Source organism: Prinia subflava, chromosome 3, assembly GCF_021018805.1.
Source record: "Prinia subflava isolate CZ2003 ecotype Zambia chromosome 3, Cam_Psub_1.2, whole genome shotgun sequence".
NCBI classification, from domain to species: Eukaryota; Metazoa; Chordata; class Aves; order Passeriformes; family Cisticolidae; genus Prinia; species Prinia subflava.
In genome coordinates, this window is record NC_086249.1 from 36,960,856 (window position 1) to 36,983,923 (window position 23,068).

The 23,068-nt window shown below is 39.0% G+C and overlaps 1 protein-coding gene across 3 annotated transcripts in view; it reads right to left on the minus strand.

Moving 5' to 3' along the window:
- The window catches only part of ATP8A2 (ATPase phospholipid transporting 8A2), a 280,952-nt gene that overhangs the window by 95,091 nt on the left and 162,793 nt on the right, over positions 1–23,068 (minus strand). For 2 of the 3 annotated variants that reach the window (XM_063394698.1, XM_063394700.1), the window contains 6 exons: positions 16,088–16,162; positions 13,322–13,444; positions 12,314–12,392; positions 8,632–8,693; positions 8,238–8,294; positions 3,767–3,874 (listed from right to left, as the gene is read on the minus strand). In XM_063394698.1, coding sequence (XP_063250768.1) covers positions 3,767–3,874; positions 8,238–8,294; positions 8,632–8,693; positions 12,314–12,392; positions 13,322–13,444; positions 16,088–16,162 — 504 coding nt within the window. The remainder of the gene's footprint in view (positions 1–3,766; positions 3,875–8,237; positions 8,295–8,631; positions 8,694–12,313; positions 12,393–13,321; positions 13,445–16,087; positions 16,163–23,068) is intronic. The other variant, XM_063394699.1, reaches the window with a different exon arrangement.

Sequence of the window (23,068 nt, forward strand, 5' to 3'; positions counted from 1 at the left end):
TACTCTCCCTTAAAACACTAAAAATTTCAGCTCAAGGTGGGGAAAGAAGATACCTGTTTTTCTTCATCTTAGATAACGTCTAGATCAAGACTCAAGCATGATCATTTTCAAAGCATCCTCTTATACACATACATATGCTTTCAGGTACAGGTATCTAGACATGTGTGGGGGTGGGAATACCTGCACACAGACTTTAATTCCATACAGTGCAATATTATTCCCATGAACCTAAAGTGTGCTTCAATGCCAATCAAGAAATCAATACAATAACAGAGCATTAGCAGCATATTTCTTACACCATATGCATGACTCATACAAGAAATAAGCAACACGTTAGCACTCACTGTTCCCCTCAAAGCACCAAATCTCCATCCCCAGGCAAACAAACAAAATACCCAAGATGGCATGAGGGCAGGACTGTGACTAATGTGCTCATCAACAAAATACCACTGGGTTATGAGCTACAAGCTCTGTAAGTTCAGGGAAAGATAATGAAATAGGAACTCACATCCTCAGTGGCACAATTCTGTACCACTTCTTCCTGTTAATGAGTATCAAACTAGGTAGCTCTTTTTAAAAACACAAACATCTACTCACTTTTAAAAATCTGTGGTGGTAAGTCATGACTACCCAAAAGGTGGGAAAGGATTCATATATTGTACAAAATACTGTCATCTGGAAGAGACCGTTCAAAAGCAATCAGTTCCCATTAAAACATCTTGGCTCCAAAGGCAAGACAAAAAAAAGGCACCAAATTTTCTCAGTGTCACTGTTCTCTGCAAATATAAAAAAAAACAAACCAAAACAAACAAAAAAACCCACAAAACAAAACAAACAAACAAACACCAAACAAAAACCAACAAACCAAAAAAAAAAAAACCCACAAAGAAAAAAAAACTTGAAAAAACACAAAAATTTAGGAAAGCCAAGGGGGCTACCAGAGAGCTTTCCTTCCTGTTCTTACATTATTTCTGATACTATTAAAGAGAAATTGCGTGTCTGAAAAGGTTCCCCTAAAGCAGACAGTGTTTGTTTCCAAGGTACCAGATGTCATACTATTGGAAAATTTCTATTGAGGATTATTGAGATTTAATCACAACTTTGTCTTAATATGTCACATGTATTACATTATGGATATTGTAGTGGAAAGAAAAGAAATCTGTTGATTCTGACAAGAGAGAATAGGTTGCTTTCCATTGCCCTCAAGGAGGAAAAATGGTGTTATTTTCCTGTGAGAATGCTCAAGGAATCGAGCATTCTCACAGGAAAATGAGATTCTCACATTTTCTTGCCCCAATTATGGACAAGAAAAATAAATACTTAGAGCAAAAAGTTTAACAAGCCCCAGCAGAAACAAAGCATCACATACTTATAAGTCTGCTAGGTTTCATGCCAACACTAGGTGAAATAACAGAATAAAATGTTTTGCATCTCCTGTGCCTTCTACTGATGGCACAAATGGTAATGATTAGTCCAGCAAAAATCAGCTCCCTTCAAATGCTGTTAGATTTGCATAGTATGAGGACCTAAAATATCCTGGAGTTGAGTTTATTTGAAGATAAACACACTAGCAAGATCTGAAACAAAACCAAAGCTTTTAAGACACCTTGATTACTTACAAATGAACAAAAGAATACAGCAAGAGTAAAGAAATTGCTAAGTCTAGGAAGCACAAGGCAACTCATTTTACTGACCAGAGCATACAGTCCCAGCTCATTTCACCATGAGCTGGTTTCATGACAAGAACCGATTACTCATGAGACTCTGTGGGAGTTAATGCAAGTGGCAAACGAGCTCCCTTTACCTTGGGAGCTTTCTTTGCTTTTATAAAAGGATAAAAGAGAAAAAAAAAAAAAAAGGAAAAAAAGGAAAAAACCCCACATTTTTGAACTGCTGCTCCTTCTCTCAAAAGTACAAGAGAATTGGTAGAATGATATTGATCCCCTTTAGTATACACTGAAAGGTGTACAACAAGAATTTTAGAATTCAAAAATCATCTCTCTAGAATGAAAATTTATCCTTTACATTTCAGACTGACAATTACTGATCCAGGTCCACGGCTCCACAAGTACTGGACTGGATGCTCTACCAGTCAAGGTAGATGTGTTCTCCTTAAAAAAAAAAAAATAAAGAAGAAGAATAGAGTCTTTTCATCTTGGCAAGATATTAGTACCACTTCTCAAGTCATAATGTCAGAAAATCAGAGCATAAAACCAAAGGTTAAATACAAACACTTTCTAAAAACATACTCAAGAAAAATCAAAGCCTTATTAATATGAAGGTTTTGTTCCAAGACCTGTGGTTTTACATGCTGCAGCAAACATTGATGACCAACACAACATGAATTTTGCTTAAGTTGCAATAAAAAATAAGATTTGCTTTTGGAAAAAAAGAAAGGAAACAGCAAGCTAAAGCCCATGGTCTGGCCCCTTACATGTGACATAACATTTCACCATACTGCCTACATTTTAGAAGGCTGACATGTTAATGGCAGCACTAAAGTCTGCTGTGGAGGACAAGTCGTTTCTGACTCTGCGTGATACTGAAGTCAAATTCCTCCCCGATGTATGAAAATGTGAATTAGAGCTACTGATGCTGTATGTGCTCTGAAACATGCAAAGATCACCATGGAACACTACCGGAGGAGTGAAGCTCTGTCAGTCACTCACTTGCTCATCCCAGCCTGTCAGCTGTCAGTCTCAGCTGTAAAAAGCTGTCCACAAAAATGTATCATAGCCTCCATTATCCTCAGTGTTTTAGAACATAGTAATAAAATACCTACTAAACCAGAATAGCAACAAAATCATGCCTAATACTCTTGTTGAATACAAACATGGGAGTAAACTCAAAAATCTAATTGGCTTGCCAACACTTGACTGTTTTATTATTTTCTAGTACACAATGGTAGTGATCTAAGCAATATAATTTCTTGAAATTATTAGATAGCCTTTCTTCTTTCTGTATAATAAGCCACATCTTAGCACTGAAATCTAAACTTACAGCTCAATAGATTTTCCTGGTAAATTTGAAAGCAGTTTCACCTCTACAAAATAACTTTTTAGCATGCAGTTATCGAATCCTTAATTGTTACAACTGTTAATTGCAATCCCCCTATTTTAAATATCCACAAGGCTCTTGAGTGATTTTGACAGGCTTGTGATTTGATCTTCTCACCAGGGGTTGTAATAATCACACCTAAGGAAAAATTTTACCACCTGGAGCTTAGCTGACATGGAAGGAACAAATCCAGAATTCCTCCAGTACCATAATCAGTAATGTATCAGCTCTCCTTCTGTTTCTGACCATCTCACTCTATTCTCAAGGAAATTCTGTTTACTTAAAATGAATGAAGGTAAAAAGCAACAATGTGAAACACAACATAAGGAAACGAACAAACCCATGACAAAACATGTCAAATATGACGTTTTGTCAAGACCACAAAATCTTGCCATGACTAGACACTGATAAAAGAGCCAGTCCCAGTGCCATCGTAGCGAATTGGGAATTGTCATATAGTTAGTATCCACAGTGCATGATTACATATGGTGATGTCAGTTTGGGGGAGAAAGTGAGCTTTTCTCATGAGGAGACTAAGCTGAATGAACACAGAGATTGAGAAAAGGTTAAAACGAAGTCCAAGCACTCTCACTAAGGTAAAAACCTTTTGCTATCACAGTGTGAGCGCTGCGGAAGCGGGAGGAGCAGCGCTGGCGACAGCAGGGCGCTGTGCTGGGCCGCTGTCCCCAGAGCAGGCGCGGGTACTGACCTGTCCCAGCATGTCGGGCGCGATGGGGAACGTGGGCCAGATGGCCGAGTACACCCCGAAGAACACGAGCCAGAGCAGCATGCTTCCCCAGACGGCCAGGTGACTGAACTGCCAAGGAACAGAGAGAAGCAGAGTCAGCACGCGGCACTTCCTCCACTCACCCAGCCCAGAAGTGTTTCCCTGTTCAGGTCTCTGTCGCTCTCACTCAGGCCTGTCTACTGCTCTTGGTTTGGGGCCAGTAGCACAGGTTGTTCAAACAGCATAAACCACTTCTCTTTAATCTTTGCCTCATTGCAGGGCAGACAGATACTCTTCTCAGCCAATCTATCTTACTTGGAGCTCTGAAAACTCGTCAGATTTTCCTTGGAACCGTGATTTCTCTCATCTAGTCCCTGTATCCTGTCATGCACATGCCAGATTCAACACATAAATCAAGGCAGAAATTTTCAAAGGCACAGGTTAAAGTTCACATGGGCAAGTCCCTTATGGCAGTGCATACATACAAGCCATACGCATCACTCACTTTCCCTGGAGGAAGATTCAGTGTTGTGTAATACACTACCACAATCAACATCTACTGATCAACTTTGCTTTTTGTGTTTTAAAGGTGTTCCAATTGATTTACAGATATGCACTGCAGTTTACATCTTTACTGGTTCTTTAGTCTGTAGACTCACTAAGAGAAAATAAAAGCTATTAAATGACCAAGGGCACATCCAGCACAAATTTCTTCTCAGTTGCATTAAAGTAATTTTTCCTACACACCCAAACTGTTTTTCTGTTCACGATGATTTAAGTTGTTTTACTTTTACACCGCAGTGGATGGAACCAGTAATTTCAGTTGTAACAAGCAACTGAGCTCATTACTGGCTCCAGCTTTTCTGGATGCCAACAACTCCTGTGGCTGATGACTTTGGCTCCAACTCAGAGAAGTACCTGCATAAATCCTAATTACTAATTACATATGAGTTCAGGAACATGGGAATGATTTCACATACTGGGTGCTGGTGGACACAGTGTGTTTTTTCAGTTCTTGGCTTTATACTTCCTACTGGAAGACTGTGTCTGTTGATTTTTTAACAGTATGTCTGAGAACCAAAGAAGTGTCTGAGTACTGTGTTTTGCTTGCTGTGAGATAAACACAAACTTCTGGAAGAAGGAGAAGATTGCTCAATCTGCAGCCTCTGGACATCCTCAGAAAGGACAGCTTTCTCCAGCACAGGCAGTGAAAACAAACAAGCAAGGAGCCTGCAGCACCAGTGCAGACTGGCAGATAGCTGGGATCAGGTAGAGGCTACCTTACAGTAGTAGCATTCATACAACAAAATGTCAGAGGCAATGGAAACAACACTCTTCTAGGCACTCACAGAAAGCTGGAATTTTGTTCAACCCTGAAAGCTGCTGGGCTAATAATAAGCAAGACATGGGATAGGCCCCTTCCTGGAGAGACACCTTGGGCAGGAAGATTTGTTTTCAAATGTTACTATTTATTCTGTTTCTCCTGCAAGATCTGATGTCAGTAAATAAGCAACCCCTTATTTAAAACAAACAAGAAACAAACTAACCAAAAAAATCCAGCCCCAAACCCCCATATAACAAACAAAAACCTCCAAGACATCCACATGCTCAATTCAGTTTTAATGCGAAGAAAAGTAGGAAACTGAAGGATTTTTTTAAAAACACTTGGAGGACAAGAGGGATTTTATCCTTTCAGTCTACTTACTTTTCTGAAAACAGGGCACAATTCACGTCAAGATTCTGACTAGAAGCTTGGCCCTAGTGAGCAGCTGTAGTGCTCAGCTCCCCAAAGATCAGGAACTGCAAGGCTGCTGCAAGAACTCATCTTTAGGAAAAGTCAGCCCCATGCAATGGCAGAACAGCACCATCACTGCTTTCTGAAAAGGATGTGACACCTTCTCTTGAGCCACAGCCTTCCTCTCAGACAAGTGGACAGAAGGCTCAGGATAGCTTGGACTGGTGCTTCCCTAGCTCCTGGACTTTATGACTAAAATCAGTAAAAATAAAAGCAAGCAGAGAACCCCATCTCAGACACAGACTTATTTTGTAGGAAGTGTATTTATGCTAGTGAAATGACATCGGTTTTTGGTGGGTTTTTTTGTCTCACTCCTCTCACTCCAGTTTTTCTTTCTATTCTGCTGCTAGGACCGTTTTCAAGTTTTGCAGATCTTCACCTTTTCCAGCTGAGCAGACTTTGCTCATTTTATATTGTCTTTACCTTCTTCTCATGGTTGTCCCAATTATCTCATTATCTCAGGCTTATTATATATGCCCAAACTGCTTCTCTGCCTTTAAAACAGCTTCTGCATTCTGGAAGAGCCCTCCTTGCCCTGCTTGAAGATATTCCTTACACAGTCACCCCACCAACCTTTGCATTTCGTTGATTTTCCACTGGCATCTGCATTTACCCCTGGAGACTTCACATGCAAAACCAGAAGTGAGGCCATCAGATGTGTTAAATGAATGACAGAAAACAAGAAATCAAGGTTCTTGCATAAAAACCAGACAGAGTGTGTGGGTCATCCATGTGCCCTGCTTATCTGAAACAGTTCCTACAGTGTGGTAAAGCAGTCATGAGAAAACCTTTGTGTGTTTGGGAAAAAATCTACTGCAGTGTTCCAGACAGGCCACACTAACATGAGGCTACTCCACTCAGCTTCAGTGTGTGTATTTTATTGTGCATTATGTTACACCTTCTATCCCAGCCTTTCTTTCCACACCACCTCGTGGATATACCAGGCTCCCAAACACTTTGACTGTGTTATTTATTTAAAGCTTTCTGCTGAAACCATGGTGTTCTCCCAAGTGGCAGTGTCCCTCTCACTCTCTAGAACAAATTGCCTGTAACTAATCCACGTGATGATGGAGAAGAGATTTAACTTGGTGTTGTAAATTTAATACTCTTCAAGTAACCTAAAGATTCTTGTGTGTTGATCCATTCACAGTTGAAACTATAACCAACATCAGATTTTGAGATGATGACAGTCACTGTTCCAAGCAATGGGGCAGGATTTAGAAGTATATATAGAAAAAAAGTTGATTCTAAACACAACTGTTGTGTGAATAACAAGAATTTCTCTGTAAAATGCCAGTGTTCTAGAACTCCAATATCTACTAAATGTTACAGTATCTTTTAAAAAGAAGTTTAGAAATGAGGGGATATGATTACCCCCAAGTGACTGAAAAGACACCTATTACCTGTCCAGGGAAGAGGAGAGAAATCATCAAACAGTTCCCAACAAAACAGAATCTAAACAAGCTCACGTGCCTTCAATGCAGACTTGGTTATATGCCTTTCTGGTGCACAAGGGATTAATTTAAGGATTTTTGCATTTTAAAATGTTGATGCACAACACAGAACTGATGCATAAGCAACAGTAAAAGACACACAGATTTTATTTTCAGGTGAGAGAATGGGGCAGAAAATACTAACATCTCCCTAACAATTAAATAACCCATATAGATAGCATTTCATCTTTAAAATTCAGAACAGATGTCAGCTCATTGATCTTCACAATTCCTTTGGGAGGAATGAAATAAGACATTTTACAACTAACAGAAGCAATGAGGTTAATAAGATCTAAGCCAAACCCTCCAAGAAACTGGTAGAATAAGAATATGTGTCCTCACAACATCTTAAGTCTTGAGGGCAGAGTTCCTGTGTATGTCATGAAAACTGGACAAAGTATCTTACTGGTGTGGAGAAAAAGGGACTCCATCAACATTTAAAAAAATAGTGTTTCACAGGGCTAGGGGAGACGAGGGGAGAAAGGTGTTGAAGGTTCATCAACACAGGAGTCCTCTCCTCCCTCCTGTCCTTCACACTCTTTGGAGCTCACTGCGCTGCTGGATTCTGGCATCCACCAGTAACAGAGCACTTGCCCATTTCAAGTAAATAACTCAAATCAAGGTACCAACATAACTATGTAACTAACATCCATATTACACTAAGTCTCAAAAAACAAAAACAAAAACAAAAACCAAAAAAAACAAAAACCAAAACACTCAACAAATGTGAAGTCATCACTAGTTCTTTTTACCAAGGTTCCAAGATGTTTTCAAAGCCCAGTTGTTTATCTGTGGGCAGACACCTTTCATTCCCTATTGCATTAATTCTGAAGGACCTACAGAGTACAAAGGATAATTTTCTTGATGTATTTTCTTAAGTGATTACAGTGGTGTGTTGATTTCATGCAAATTTTTCCTCATTTTTAAGCAGAGATGTTGACAATACACCTTTAGTGTATTCTTCCCACTTCTGTCAGGCTGCCCTTTTTCATCACAGGTATCATGTGATCTACAAGTTCATTCCTCTCACATTGTGTACTTAGGGAGCTTAGCAGTCTATCCTTCCATTAAAGTCCCAAACGATTTTTAGTACTTCTTATCTGTATTAATGCTCATTAGGGAGGAAGGTGTGCTAATAAAATAAAAGATACTGTGAAGTACTTACTCTAGTCCATGCAGTTGTTTCCAAGCCAGCTTTCAGACAAACAGTGACTACAACATACTGCAAGGAAAAAAAAAAAGAAAGAAGACAACTTCATTACTAACATTCTCAAATTCTGAGATGTTCATAGCCCAATCTCCCCTTTACACATAAAAAGCTAATATCATTTAGGTAGTAACCCAAGAACTTGGCAGGGGATGGGGGAAGGACAGAGCAGGAGCTATTGTTGGTGCATATCTGGGAATAAAAATTAAAAGGAAGAGGGAAAACAACGCACACAGCATCAGACTGATTTTATTTTACACACTTCCTTCGGGTTTACACCATTTTCCCATGGTGAAAATAAAGCTGGAAAGAAATTCCACCATTCAAAAATTGCTAGGATGCACAAACTTACAGTGTAAACTATGTTTCCAACAAATAAATAGTCAACTCCCTGTCCATTTGTGAATACTGCATCTGAAAGAAGATGATAAAAAAGATCACATTTGTTATTTTATCAACAGAATGGACAAAAGAACAAGGAGATTTTCAGGAGAAAACAACTGGTCCCAACCTTTCCTTTTAGAACACCAAAAAGCACTCTTACAAGCCATGAGGTAATGGTAATGCAGAAGCTGTGCTCAGCCAGGCCTCAGACACGGTGCTCGGATAAAGCACATGTCCATAGTCCTGGCTGCCAGAAGCTGGCCTAGCAAAAGGGGCAGTGCTCACCAGACCCTAACATGTAATTTGCCTGTAAGGGCTGAGCTATGTCACTGTCACTGTTTCTGTCGCTATCCATCCTGTACTAATTGTCACCTCTAACAATACGTATTATTTGTGTGCCTGTGATGAAAAAGCAGTAAAACACCAGCTGACTTGTGGTGAAAGAGAGCTGAATTAAGAAAAGCAGTGACAGTTTCATCTGTAAAGGACACATACAAACATGTACAATATCTCACTGGAGGTTAGTTCAATAGCTGAGCAGTATTCAGTCTCTGCCCACCCATTCTCTATCAAGTGTGCAAAAGTACATCCATGTTAATCTATCATTTGAAAGTGCCAAGCTTGGCAATACTTCAAATGTGATTTAGTCTCTCAGCCCTTGCTAAATCAAACTGGAACACCATGAAAAAACATTCAACCACTACACGAATGCCAACTGAACTTGTACTCACAGGAGTTTTCAAGCATTACTCAAGCATGATAAGTATTGATATTTTCACATGTCTTAAGACAACTGCTAGGGAAATACGCGAACAGAAGGGACAAAAAGGCTTAAGATAAAACCTTGGACTCATTCCTAAATACATACTGCCTAGCACAGTGAGCTTGTACCACAATGATGCCTTAAGTTTTAGCTTCCATATTATCCAGATTCTGTACTGCATTGGTATATAACTCAGCTTCATATAAAGTGTCAGTAAGTTTTCTTCACAGTTTAGTCAGACAAAAGAATCCTTTTCCAGCCTAGGAACCAAGGACACCGTTGCAGCTTCAGGCCCAAAAAGTATAAACAACAGCGAATTGAGGAAAGTAAGCTGGGAGGATGGGACTTTAAAACCTGAAGCTGTAATTGGACAATTAACCCAAAAATGTAAATCAATCGAAAGTTACAAAAGTGTGAAAACGTGTGACCTGTCATCCATCTTGGTATAGCCTCGGCCAGGCTCTTGTACTGCCCAAGGTGAATCCTTTGAAGGCCTTTTTAATAAATACCTCCTTTATTGCTTTAACAATGTCCAGCCTCTGTTCCAGGCAGCCTCTCCAGGCATCAATGACAGTAACATTTTGTTAGATTTATTTGAAAAACTGGATTGGACACTCTTAAACAAAGGTTGTGTACTCCAGGATTAGTAAATTTTTAAGCCTATGAAGAAAAGTTCCTGACACCCTGACCCCTGTGATGAAGACACTGCCTAGCTTACAGCTAAGAACCCTTATATATTTAGTCAGTACAGTTAACCCAAGCAACTTGTTTTGTTTTCCTTCTCCCATGCTGCATGTGGCTGTCTCCAAAGAACTGAGAGGCTCTGAAGATTTTCCACAAATTGCTAGTTCTGTATCCCTGTTTTCTTTTCAGTATTAACTACTAAGAAACAGCAGCAGACAGACTAGTGACTAACACTACAACTGGAGCTAAAGCCTGAGACAGCTATGTTAGGAAGTGGCATGATTTCTAGCCATTGGCATCTTCCTCAGCCCAGCTCCTCCCCAGGGGCTTCAGGCATTTATCACATCATTCAAGGACACACCAAGATTTTACAGTCACCTTGCTCATCTCCCTGTTGTCAATGACAAAAGGTGAAGAGCACTAGGGAACGTAGTCTCCCATGCCAAATGAACCCTGTTGGTGCCAAAAGGCTCAGCTTATTAAGAAAAAGGCACACCAAAACACATACCAGTTTTGCTAGAACAAGCTGACATGACATAGCCATGCTCTAGTGTAACATCACAGTGAACATTTATATAATTGAATAAATTTTCCTGTAAGTCTCAACTTTTTAAAAATTACATATTTTAATGCTGTAAATTAACGTGTTTATTTTTCAGTGTTTTCTATGATCTTTCACTTTGGGAGGCTATGCAGTCCTGAAAGGAATGATATTCGTGCTAATGAGAACAGCAGGATGCTCAGTGAACATTCATTTCTGAAGCTATACAAGTGCCCATTCATGGACTACAAGTATTTCACATTCTAAGGATCTCCAGAGGTTAGGAGCCATCCCAGTGTGAATGGCATATTTTTGTCTCTGGCACTGAAATCCTTCTTGCATTTGGAAATGCAAAGAAACTTGAAAATTCAATATTCATTCCTCTCTGGAAAACAAACTATGCAACCTATTCAAAGGAACTTAGAAAGTTACCCTTTGAGCTGGTATTTCAGTCTTATAATTCTAATTGTTTAAATGAAAAGGAACCAGAAAAGCATCTATGGAAGACTATATAATTTCAAGTATAAGCACTACAGATGTCAACCTCAATTTTCTGCAGTTGAATTTTAAAAAGATCTATTCAAGATTAACATTTGTTGTAAAAACAGTGTAACAGAACAACAAAACTCATCAAATCAAAACAAAACCCAATCAACCATAAAAGCCCCTCTCCCATGAAAAAGAACCCACGTACAGAGGAAAGGAAAGTCCCTTTCTTATATGCTCCATCAGCCAGCATGTGAAGTTCCCATTGAGTATATGGTACTGACATTTTAATCAGCCAAGTAGAGAAACACAAACCTAACCCCCACAAGTATCTTTACTATCATGCCTCTGACATGAGCATTCATCTTCCCTCCCTTCTTATTTCTTCCCCCTCCTCCCCAGTTAATCCATTCTGGAGCTGAGAAGGTTTTATTAAAATCAGTGTTTTCCAGGAAGTGAAAACTTGTGAAAAATTTATGATTTTAGATATTATCTTCACCAGCCCTAAATTCCTCATCTGATCTGACCCCGTTTTTTACTGCAATCAAAGAAAGGATTTCCTATTGTTTTTCCCACCCACACAACTACGACGGAAAGCTAGGTAGCAACCATATGGGATTTACTGGTCCCTGAAATACCATGTACTTGTGTTAAGCCTGAAAAGCAAGATGTAATAAACCGAATTTGTACACCAAAAAGTCTCATTTCCCCAGTATCTCTCACTCCTGATCTGGTTTACTTCCATTCTAGCCAATTCTTTTTCACAGTTCTGCATTATGGAAGAGAGTTCCAACAAGATATAAAGCAAATCATTCTAAGGTAGCTGCTGTAAGAACACTATTCAATCAAATGCTGAGATCTCAACACACTACCATTACAAAAAAAAAAAAAAAAAAAGCATTTTGTGAAACATCACTCAGTATTTGGGTAAGACTTCTTAGCAAAGCAGTAGTTTCATTTTTCACCTATTAAAGTCACTATATGAACAATAATTATGTTAAACTAGAATAATTTCTGAAATCCACTAGACAACCCGCCAAGCTCAGCAGCTAAAGACTATTGAACTGTCTGGCAGCATTATTTCTTGGGACTTGTCACGACCCCCCCTTCTGCAAACACACTGGTTCTGTAAGACTGAACATCAGTTACTGATGTAAGAAATAATGAAGCCCTTACCATGCTCCAGCACTTTCAGTGGAAACCAGAAAAGAATGATGGAATGGATAAGGGCATTGATGCAGTGACCCCAGAAAACCTGAGGGAAAACAAACCAAGCCATCAGTAAAGTCCAAAACTCTTGACCTCACTCTAACTCCTAACAAACACTTCATTGTGTAGTTTAGAGCCAAAAAATGTTTGTCCTGAAGTGAAATAGCTAAACTTCTGCAGGATCTATTTTCTCCTACAATTTCTGCTCTGTCACACAGAAACACTGGTCCAGTTCAATCATTTTATTCTACCAATTTGAAGCATAATACGCAAGCATGCTTCAGTTTAAGATCTTTATTGAAATAAGGCAGACAGATTGAGTCAACCTTGTTAAATTACCTCAAAGAATAATTTAAAAAGAGTGATTCAGTATTATGGAATGTTCTATTTTCTTTTAAAGGACAAATACTTTGTGCCCCACAGTTTTCAGCTAGCAGATAATGCAGTTTTACACAAATTAGAGCTTTATGTACGCTACAATTTCCTCTCCAAACAAAGCAATCATACAGCTTCCTTGAGTAAAATGTGTTCTTCAAACTCAGAATAAATCCAAATAAGCCAATTCAAATTCTATTTTTCAAAAGAACTACTATACTAACTATGAAAAGACATCCTAGCAGTGAGCGTTATGACAACACATATGTTAAATAAATCCAGGCAATGTCATCATGACTTATCAGTAGCTGTGAATTGAAAAATCATACTTGGATACAAATCTAACTTCGAATCAAAGTTTATGGATATTTCAGGACCAGTTTCAGCTGAAGTCACAGCAAAAAGTCCTTATTTATAAACAAGGATGTTTTTTATTTAAATAAAAAATAATTCCTTCGAAAGAACTAGAAGGCTGAACAATCACTCAGTGGTTAGCATAAAGCAGAAGTAGCATCAAGAAATAAATTATTTTTCTGACAAAAAAAATCTGGAATATAAGAATGCTTATGTTTTTTCTTAGAGTAACAGGGTTTCCCTTACCCTTGTGTTGAAACCATCGGCATTTTGAGTGATTTTGTATAGCTGTGGAAATCTAAGCATGCTATCTTGAGTACACGATCGTTCGAAAATTCCCAGAGTAAAGGGTGGCAGTGCTGTGAAAATCTGCAAGGAAAGCAAATACTAATTGAAAGCAGCTCTTAGTTTTAAGCGTATTTCATATAATGTTTCCTTATCTAGACAAAAGCAAAATTCCCACAGACTTCAATGAAGACTTACTACTACCTAGCATGTTATTTGACATCATTTTCAATAGTCCAAACAAGTCCAAACATTAATTTCACCAATTTGTAACTCTGAAATATTGACTTATGAACAAAAGAAATGTGAAAGAAAATACACATTATTAACCAATAAGCTTAAAACCAAGAAGTTAAGTATCATTAGTTTCTGATGTACCAGCTAATCCAGCAAGGGTCAGATGCATCAGACTGCAAAGGAAAGACAACATGAATTTTCACAAAATAGCCTTGTGGGAATAGGTTCCAATATAGCTGCAGTTGTAGCCTTAATTAGATATGCAATGCGCTCAACCACTGCTAAGTTTACAGACAGAGTAAATGTGGAAATCACATTAGAAAAGAAAAAAAAAAAATCTACTGAGCAACAAAGGCCATTCTGCATTATGGTACTTTGGGGATTCCCCTGGCAGGCATGAACTGATAGGAACAAATTAACTGCAGCGTGAGTCTGTGCTACGGGCAGACGCTTGGATGACCAAGCCTCGGAAACCTTCCAAGACAGGCAGCGGGACACTCTGCCAGAAGCAGAGTAAATTAGCCTCCGCTGACTTTAACATTGCTGCTCTTAAAGTGTTTCCAGGATCTGAGGCAGCTCATTTAAAGCCAGCTTGGGTATCCGTGTTTCTTGTGGTCCACAGTGCAGGCACAGAGTGAAAGTAACACCAGGGTGCAAGTCTGAACACTAAACTTCATTCACTTCCTTTTACATCAATAGTTTATATCAGAAACATCACTTTTAATCCTATACATACATATATTTTTTAACAGTTTGGGCAGTGTTCTTGAAGTTAAGAGGCAGGATGGAGTTATGAACTGTTTCTAGGGCGTGTGCACTTTTGGAGAAGGCAGGCTGTGATTCCCACCAGCTGCCAGCTGGGGAGCAAAGAACAATGGGGAGGAACAGAGACAAGTGAGACTCAGTAATTACAACCCTCAGTCCAGCGGGAATTGTGCATCTTCACTCATGAAGTGATAAACCAGATGGCTAAAATGGCAGCAGGCTGAGGGTAGAGAACTGAAATTGAGAGCACTGGTCCAATATATTCCAAAAAAGACCATGTTCTCATACAGCTTTAATGTACTTCCCCAGGTTTCTTGTGGTTATCGGGGCATTTACTTGAAGTAAATCTTCTAGTGGTTTTTAACACAAAGGCAAACCTCCAGTGTGAACCAGTGCAAAATCAGGAATTACAACGCCACTGTGATTTCATACACTTCATATTTTAACGAGACTGCTAATGAAAGAAAGGGTTAATCTGCACAGAAGAGAATGACTTAGCTAAAAGCACTTCAAAATTGAAGCCCAACAAACTGTGGAAGTCCCTAATATGTACTAGCACTTGATTCTCCGTGACACCACACAACCAGCTCTAATTTTAGAAAATACTGACCTTGAAAAACAAGGTTTAGTTTCTGATTACAGAAGATGAGTTTTATCCAGAAGCTTTAGGTAGGGTAGATTGATTCATCAAGTGAGGTTTAAAGATAATAGATGCAAATATCTAAACATGAATGACAGAGACTGCATAACAGTTAAGAAATTAGGGTGAAGGGAATCAAGGGAATGATAAATCCTTGAATAAGTATCTTCAACTAAGAGTATGAAATCTTACGGAATATGGGGGCTTGTGCCATCATTTTTAAAATTAATGCGACAGAAGTTAAGTGGTTCCATTAATACTACTCAGTGATAATTTGCTGGCTTTTTCTGTATTAGCATATATTTGGAATGAGTTTTTTTAAAGAAAAAAAATTAAATTCCCTCCCTGCAAAGAGACTCTTCAACACTAACAGTGTCCTAACAGCTTATAAATCCAGGCACTGGGCCACTCGTAACATCACAAAGGTAACACTGTCAAAAACACCAACACAGGTCTATGGTATGCTACAGAACTTGTTTCCAGGATGCTTCAGACTTTATGTGACTGATTAAATAATATTACTGATTAAAGAAATAAAGGCACATGACAAAGTGTGGCACCCTGCAGACCATGTTGAAAATCAGACTGACACATCCTGCTCTTGTTCCAAGTACAAAATGCTGATGACACCGTGATGCAGCTCCTCTTTCTGTACCTAATGGAGCACGAGTCAGCCCAAAGCAACTGCACAACACTACTCTCAGCATCTAACTCTACAGGGTCTGAGAGAAAAAAAATTGTCGAAACTCAGAGATTAGGAGCATTTTGAGCATGAAGTGATACCAAAATATTCAGTACAAAACACAGAAAATGCTTTCAAAGAGGAAATTAAATTCTATTTAAAATCTGCAGAGTTTTACATAGGTTATATTAGGCTAAACATCTGTTTTCAAGGTGTTTTCCTAAATTTTCATTTTGCAATAAAAGTGGAATTTTAATTTTTTTTTCCTACCTCAGACTGGATTCAAAATGACTTTTACAAATGAACTCACCTTTCCTGATATACATCTAGGGCAGTTACCTGTGAAAAATGGGAATAACACAGTAGTCCCAAGCACTATCACATCGAAACATGTAGCACTTACCACATTATACAGACCGATGCACCATCGCTCAAATAAGATCTGCCCAGAAAATCCATTAACGAAAGCAAACCAAAGCTGGAAAAGAGACAAGTTACAAAACGCTTCAGATTACTCCTGCAGTACATGCTTCCATTTACAGTAGAGGAGAAGGATGTGGAATACAGACCACCATCTGGAGACAGATGCTTGTCATGCTCTAAAAATAATTATCAGCAGTGCCAGGCAGTTATTTTCACTACTACAGTATTTTAAATACTGGCAGAATACTCCTTGTTCAAAATAAAATACTCAGGCTATGGAGCAATTCGTTGTATTTACATCATTGGTCTAAAAAAAATAGATGGCATCAAACGATTACAAAATCCTTACTACTGGCAAATTAACATTCTTGCAGCCAGAAGCCAACCTCATTTCCATCATGTTTGGTAAAGACCAGAATTTTCAAGGTAACTATGTTTTGATGGATGTTCTGCTTGTGTTGCATTTTTACAGTCCCAGAATTACAATGATATCTACTTGTCAGTTACATGATCATGATTATAATTTTATTGTCTAAATGATACAAACATTATTATTTATTAACTACCTATTTAATAATTAAAACTATTTAACAATTAAAACAATTAAAACTGTTGCAAAACAGGCTGCAGAGTCTTCATCCTTTAACAAATTTACAAACGTAACTGGGCAAGCCCTGAGCAACCTGGTTTGCATTTAATATTCACCCTACTTTAAACAGAACACCGGACTAGATGGACTTTAAGTTGCCTTCCAACTGAGGGGATTCTGTAGTGACACAATCCCAGGAAAGAGCTTTAAGCTTCAGTGCACGGGTAAACTCTTTTCAGCATTTCTGTGGATGCAGCTTCTTTGAGCCTATTAGTCTTGCTTTAGCACCTTTTTTTGAAGCACAAACTGCTGTACTGGGTTGGAACAAAGTTTCTTGGTGGACATTGAAAGAAGCTTAGGAAACAATATAATAAAGAAGGCAAAGAATTATCATTTTCCAAGTAAATTAGAAACTGGAAGAACAATAAGAGTTTAAGGGCATCCTGAAACAGTTTGCATGTGAAATCATTGCACTTATTAGATAACAAAAGATTTTTGAGAATTTCTGGCTACAGTCCTTTTCAAAATCCACAGTACACATGTTACTTTGTTCAAAATTAATTCAATATTGTGTGTGAGAACACTCCCTCTAACCACTCTGCTTCAACATATTTTGTGTTGCCTTTGCTTTACAAGTCCACGTTGCACTGGATGCACCATGTATTGCAGACCAGTCAAGTGATAACCATGCCCATTCCCTGCCCTGAGAGCCCTTGGCACTTAGTGCCAGGTACTTTTCTGACACGATTCTGTCACTCATTGGGCACTCTCCTACCAGCATCATTTATTCTCTGATTCACTTGTGCAGTATTAGTGTTCCCTAGCAGAACACCTCAGATAACAAGCAGTTAGCTGTACATCATCTGATCTCTTCCCTGCTCCCACCCAAAATGAATATAAAATAATCGGAGGGGAAAAAATCTAAGAAGAAAATGAGACTGCACCAAGACCGATTGCTGTTTTCACAGATGTAATATCTAAACAGACCAGGAACCTCACATGGGACAGAGGCAACTTCATGGAATATTGAAGTATTTACAAGATTGGAAAGAATGACAAATAGCTGTTCAAATAGGCACTGCTGCAAGACACGAAATTCACATGCTACACAAAAGGAAAAAGTGAAACCTTTTCACACAGTACACGGCTGACCTATGGAAATGTCTCCCAGATGATGCTGTGGATGCAAAAGGCAATTCAAAAAAAAATCACACAAGGAAAGCTGGAGACCAGATGAGTCTGCCAGAGAACTACCACTGTTCACAAACCAGAGGCCAGGTTAGTTGAACTCTTATTTCTCTACTTCTTACAGCTATTATATCACCATTCTTGTTTGAAATTAATCATCGGTTCTAATGAACTCTCATTGTTCAAGTAAGAAACAGTGACACTGATTCCAACTCATCTGTTATAGCTATGCTTTGCTATAACAGTTGGTCATCTATTTAAAATTACTTCCTGTAATTTTTTAAACCATCAGCTGCTCTTTCGAGAAGCAAGTTTCTATTTATTTATCATTATATTACTCTGAAGTTGGCACTTGTCAATAACTCCTGCTCTTCTTGCAGCTTGTAGTTTACAAGAGCCCTTGTAAGCTTCCTTAAGGGCCAACAGCATCATTCCTTTAACACTTAGCTGAAATGCAACAGCCTAGTATAAACTGCAAAACATTTCTTAGGTTTCCTAAAAAACGTGCCCCTTTCTTTCCCATTGCCAAACATACATTCAATTAAAAGAGCCTTTAAGCATTCACCTCACCAGCTCTGTCCAGAAAAAGGACAGAAGACACACCCTACATCCCAACTTTCTATCATCAGTTCTATTGCATTGACACCTTGAAGAAATACTCTCTAAATCTCACTCTAAGGACCCAATTAATGGCCCAAAGCAGCACACTGGCCACTCACACTCTCACCCTTGCAATGCTCCAGCCAGCTCTACACATCAGCCCTTCAAAAGAAACACATGAAACCTCTTTGGTACAAAGCCTGAGGTCTCAAAAAGAAACCACAATTTATTTGGGGTGTTCAAGTTAGGAACTCGAGGGTTTCTTCTAGAAGAATTCCAGCTTTTAAAAAAGCATGCTCCCAAATATTTAACAATAATGATCTAGGCATTTATCATCTCCAGGCTTGTTGCAATTAATTGCAATGATGAATGATGTCAGCAATTCTAGAAAGAATAAATAGCTCACAAATCAGAAGTCTGTCTGGCTTAGTTGGCAACCTGACTGTGCTCTGCTCAGTTTTCTAGATCCCACTGTGCAAAGCAAACTTCAAAGGTTTGGTGGCAAATGATGAGGCCTTTTATAACACTGGCTCGTGCTGCTTAGGAAACAACTGCTTTCTGAAACCATAGCTTCCCACAGCCAGTCCTCCAGCAACAGACATAGCTGATTATCCATCAAGAGGGTAAACCAAAGCAGCCAGGCTTTCTGTAGCTAGCCCATGGCTAGAAGATGAGCCCTAAACCAGGCAAAACTAACATCTTAGATTCTTAGATTCACATTTCCCAACAGAAACATTAGCAGTAATGATGACAGAATCACATAAGACTTGGGAAGAGCAGGGCCGTTAGGATGCCTTACAGAGCAGCAGACAGACTGTCAAAGTAGGAGTGAAAAACACGCTCCCAACAGACCAACCCTTTCTAGTCAAGATGCACTGCCCTGCCACAACTGCACGGTGCAGAATTCACTGAACACCCTGCTAACACCACGTTGCAATGAATGAATCAATATAGGATACTGAGACGGCTGTGTCTGACTGAGTAAATAGGTATTAGCTGTCACTATCTTGAGTTTTCTACTGCATCTTTCAACACTGAAAGAATTTTCTTCTATAGAAAAGTTTTCTCCCTATTTCAAAGGCTGATATAATTTGGATAGGCAAGAAGTAACATTTAGAAAGTTCAGTGTCCGGCCAATCCAGAAGTCCGATTTGAACTCTTTCTTTCAGCAGCATCCACACAGGTAAAAATTAGAAGTGAGCATTTCCAACACTTACACGAGACTTTGTGCACCACAGGCTCCAAACAGAGTGCAGAAGTTATCACTGGTACAATGCGCTGAGAAGTAACAATTATGCTTGTTTTCTCCACAGATTCATGCTACCAAAGGCCAACTGACAGAAAGACTGTGGGAGACTGTCTCACACTTCCTCAGTATCTTCATGTCAAGAGTAAATCAGATACTCTGCATGAAACACACATTTATTTTGAATTTAACACAAGCCATGAACTGCCACGCATGGTTTAAGGACCAGCTGTTTGCAGACAGAGCATGGGATACCTTAAGGTCAGCAAAGGAAAACAAAAACCAAACCCTCCACCTTAACGTTCATGTTAACAAAATGTACTAAATATATTTGAAGTTGCAACAAGCCATGCTTGACTCAGACTCAGTAAGCTAGTAGGAAAACTTGCCAAGTCTGCCTGGCTTGCCAAGCTCCAGGGGTTTTCAGGGCTCAGCTCCAGTATTGCTACGAACAAATGGACTCACAGTTATTAAACCTCTTTTCTGGCTGGAAAAAAAGAAATCTTTTCACTTTAACTATTACCCAGCTGCCAAAAAACTGGAAAAGCTTATTTGTAACTCAACTACAAAATATATACCTTTTTCCCAAGAAACAAGGGGTCCAATTTAAATGTAAAGAGATTCAAACCTAAGGCTGAAATCTGGGCTGATACATTGCTGTGCTTTATTATAGCAGATATTGCAAAGATGTGAAACCAGTAGGTACAGTGCAAAAAGAAACTGGAACGCTGCAAACTGAAAGCTAGCCCATGTTTCCTGCCCTGAAGACTGGTTGCATTCTTTAAATAAGAAACCCCACTGCTGAAACACTCAATGCCAGCTGTGATGTGGGCACTTTGCCACTAGAGAAAGGGGAGAGGGGAATAAACCAGAGGTCAGCAAAAGCCAACAGATGGTAATACTTGGTTAATATTGACTTCAGCTGCGGGCAAACTGAGGATCTCAAGGTAAAACAGTCCCACACTGCTGTTTTGAGCTCCATAGCACATCCACCTACTCTATAATGTATTTTGAGAAAAGATCAAGTATTATTTTCAAAAAATATTCCCACTCGAGCAAGCTGGAAGGCAATTTTAATTGCATTATTGCTTCATGCATAATTACTGCAAAATTAATGCCTGAAATAGTAGGAACTGATTTATTTAAGCGCTCTAAGGCACTGGGATAGCAAATCATCTCTATTCTAAATGTGTATATTTATGAAGGCTTGATAATAGACAGCTTAACGAGTACTAGAAATGTTTTCCCAATTCTGCTAAAGGGCACAGAAAGCTAATGTAGTCAGGTATCAACAATTGCCACAGGCACCAATTATAGCCAGACTGGATGCCTTTACTATTCAGAAATTAGTTAAATTCTCAAAATACCCTCTCTCAGCACACACATGTTTTGCATGTTCTTACCAAATAGGCTCATTTACAGTTTGCCCAATAAAGCAGGTTTGTGTGTCTCCTGTGTAGTTCATTAATAATGTATCCTGATTTAAGATCTCTCATTACAGATGTCTCTCAACACCAGCCTCTTATTCCTACCCCAATACTCACAGCCTTAAAATATTCCTTTCATTAGAGAATGTACAGCACCAATTTTATAATGTAGGCAAAGTGTGTTAGTAATAACATTTGACAGGATAGGCATGGCTGCCTGAGACTCATTTCATTTGCTGTGGAATATTTCCCTTGCTCCTTTTATTCCCCTCAGTGTTTATTAATTCTTTGCTGAAAACAGATCAATATTTTACAACTGAAAAGCATTTGCTCTAGGTCTGTGCACTCCAAACAAGTGCCTATTCAAGGTTAAAAATCATCTCCAGTCTTCTTTGCCAGTGTTAACAATTATTTTCCAAGTTTCATGCTGCTTTTGTCTCATTAAAAAAACCTATGCATTGACTGCAACGCTTTGTCAGATAGATACTAGAGCAACCACTACAATAGAGATTTCCTGGCTTTAAACACTAATTTATTAAATAAGCCTGAACAGCTGTTATTTCTCCTATTCTGTTTATTTTATTCCTAACTTCATATAGTTTATATTTCAGCATACAAAAGAGCACAGATTTTATCAGCTTCATTTTTCACATTTTTCACTGTGGCATAGGCAGAAAATTTTACTCCTTCCATATAAGAATTGTTTTTGTGCACCTTTTCTCTACTTGATCAGCTGTTAACATCCTTCCCTCCAAAGCACAAGTAATCAACAGGAGAGGCAACCATAGAGCAGGACCATAGAGCAACCATGTGGAAGGGGGAGAGGGCAAAAGGAGCCTCACCCCATACTAGGACTCACAATTATTTCTGTTTCAGTCCTCAGAATAATTCTGAAGACTTGAAAATAAAGTAAGAATTCGCAAAGATCTGGGTTTTTTCCTCAGTGGTTCCTACTAGAGAACAATTATGCTGTTTACCCTAGGAGTTTTGAACATTGTGGAAAGATACCACACCTGCAGATGACAATGCTGCATACATCAAAAGACCTTACCACTAAGACCCAAAAAGATTGCCTCTTCCAGCAGCATTTGGCCCCAAATACACCAATAAATGTATTTAAAACATAGCAGGCCATGCTGACACCTTTTGTTGGGTTTACTGTCTTTCTTTTTGTTCCATGAGTTACATGAACACCTAACGAGTGTGCTAAATTATCCTATTCATGTTTATGTCACTAGTAAAATCAAGACACAGCCCATTAGAACACATTTTACAGAGCTGTAATATAACATTTTTTTAATCTTATGAAATCACATAGAGAAAAGGCAGGCTACTTCTCCATCTCTTTTGGTGTGAGGTGTTCCAGGGACTTAATATTTGTCTATCACACTAACTGCTGCAGAAGCAAGCCTGTAATATGCGATTAGAAATGGCCTGCCCTGCCAAAGGGCAGATGTATTTGTCAAAAGATGTGGTTAAACTTAGCAATTCTTCAGAACATTTCCCTTTTACAAATATATACAGCTCTATTCTGAGTTTATCCCTCATCCTTCCTTAAGTTTTCTGAAAAAGCTGACACTGCTACACTAGGATTTCCGTACTTATATATGGGACACCCTTGAAGTCACAGGACTCACATAGTGACTTGTCAAAAAACAAATTAAAACCCAACATGGTTCAGTCAAACTCTACCACGATGCAGAGTTTGAGCATATCTGCATGGCCAAAGGGGTCTAAACCCATAGCTACAGCAAAGCTACCAGGACTGATGATGCTGGGAACTGCCAACCATTATCCTGCAAAGCAACCAGGGTGTCCTGCTCGGGCTCGGAGTCAGGCTGAGAGGAAACAAGGCAGGAGCTTGTTATCCACAACCTCCTCCCATCCCCAGCTTGGGGAGTGAGGAGGGCT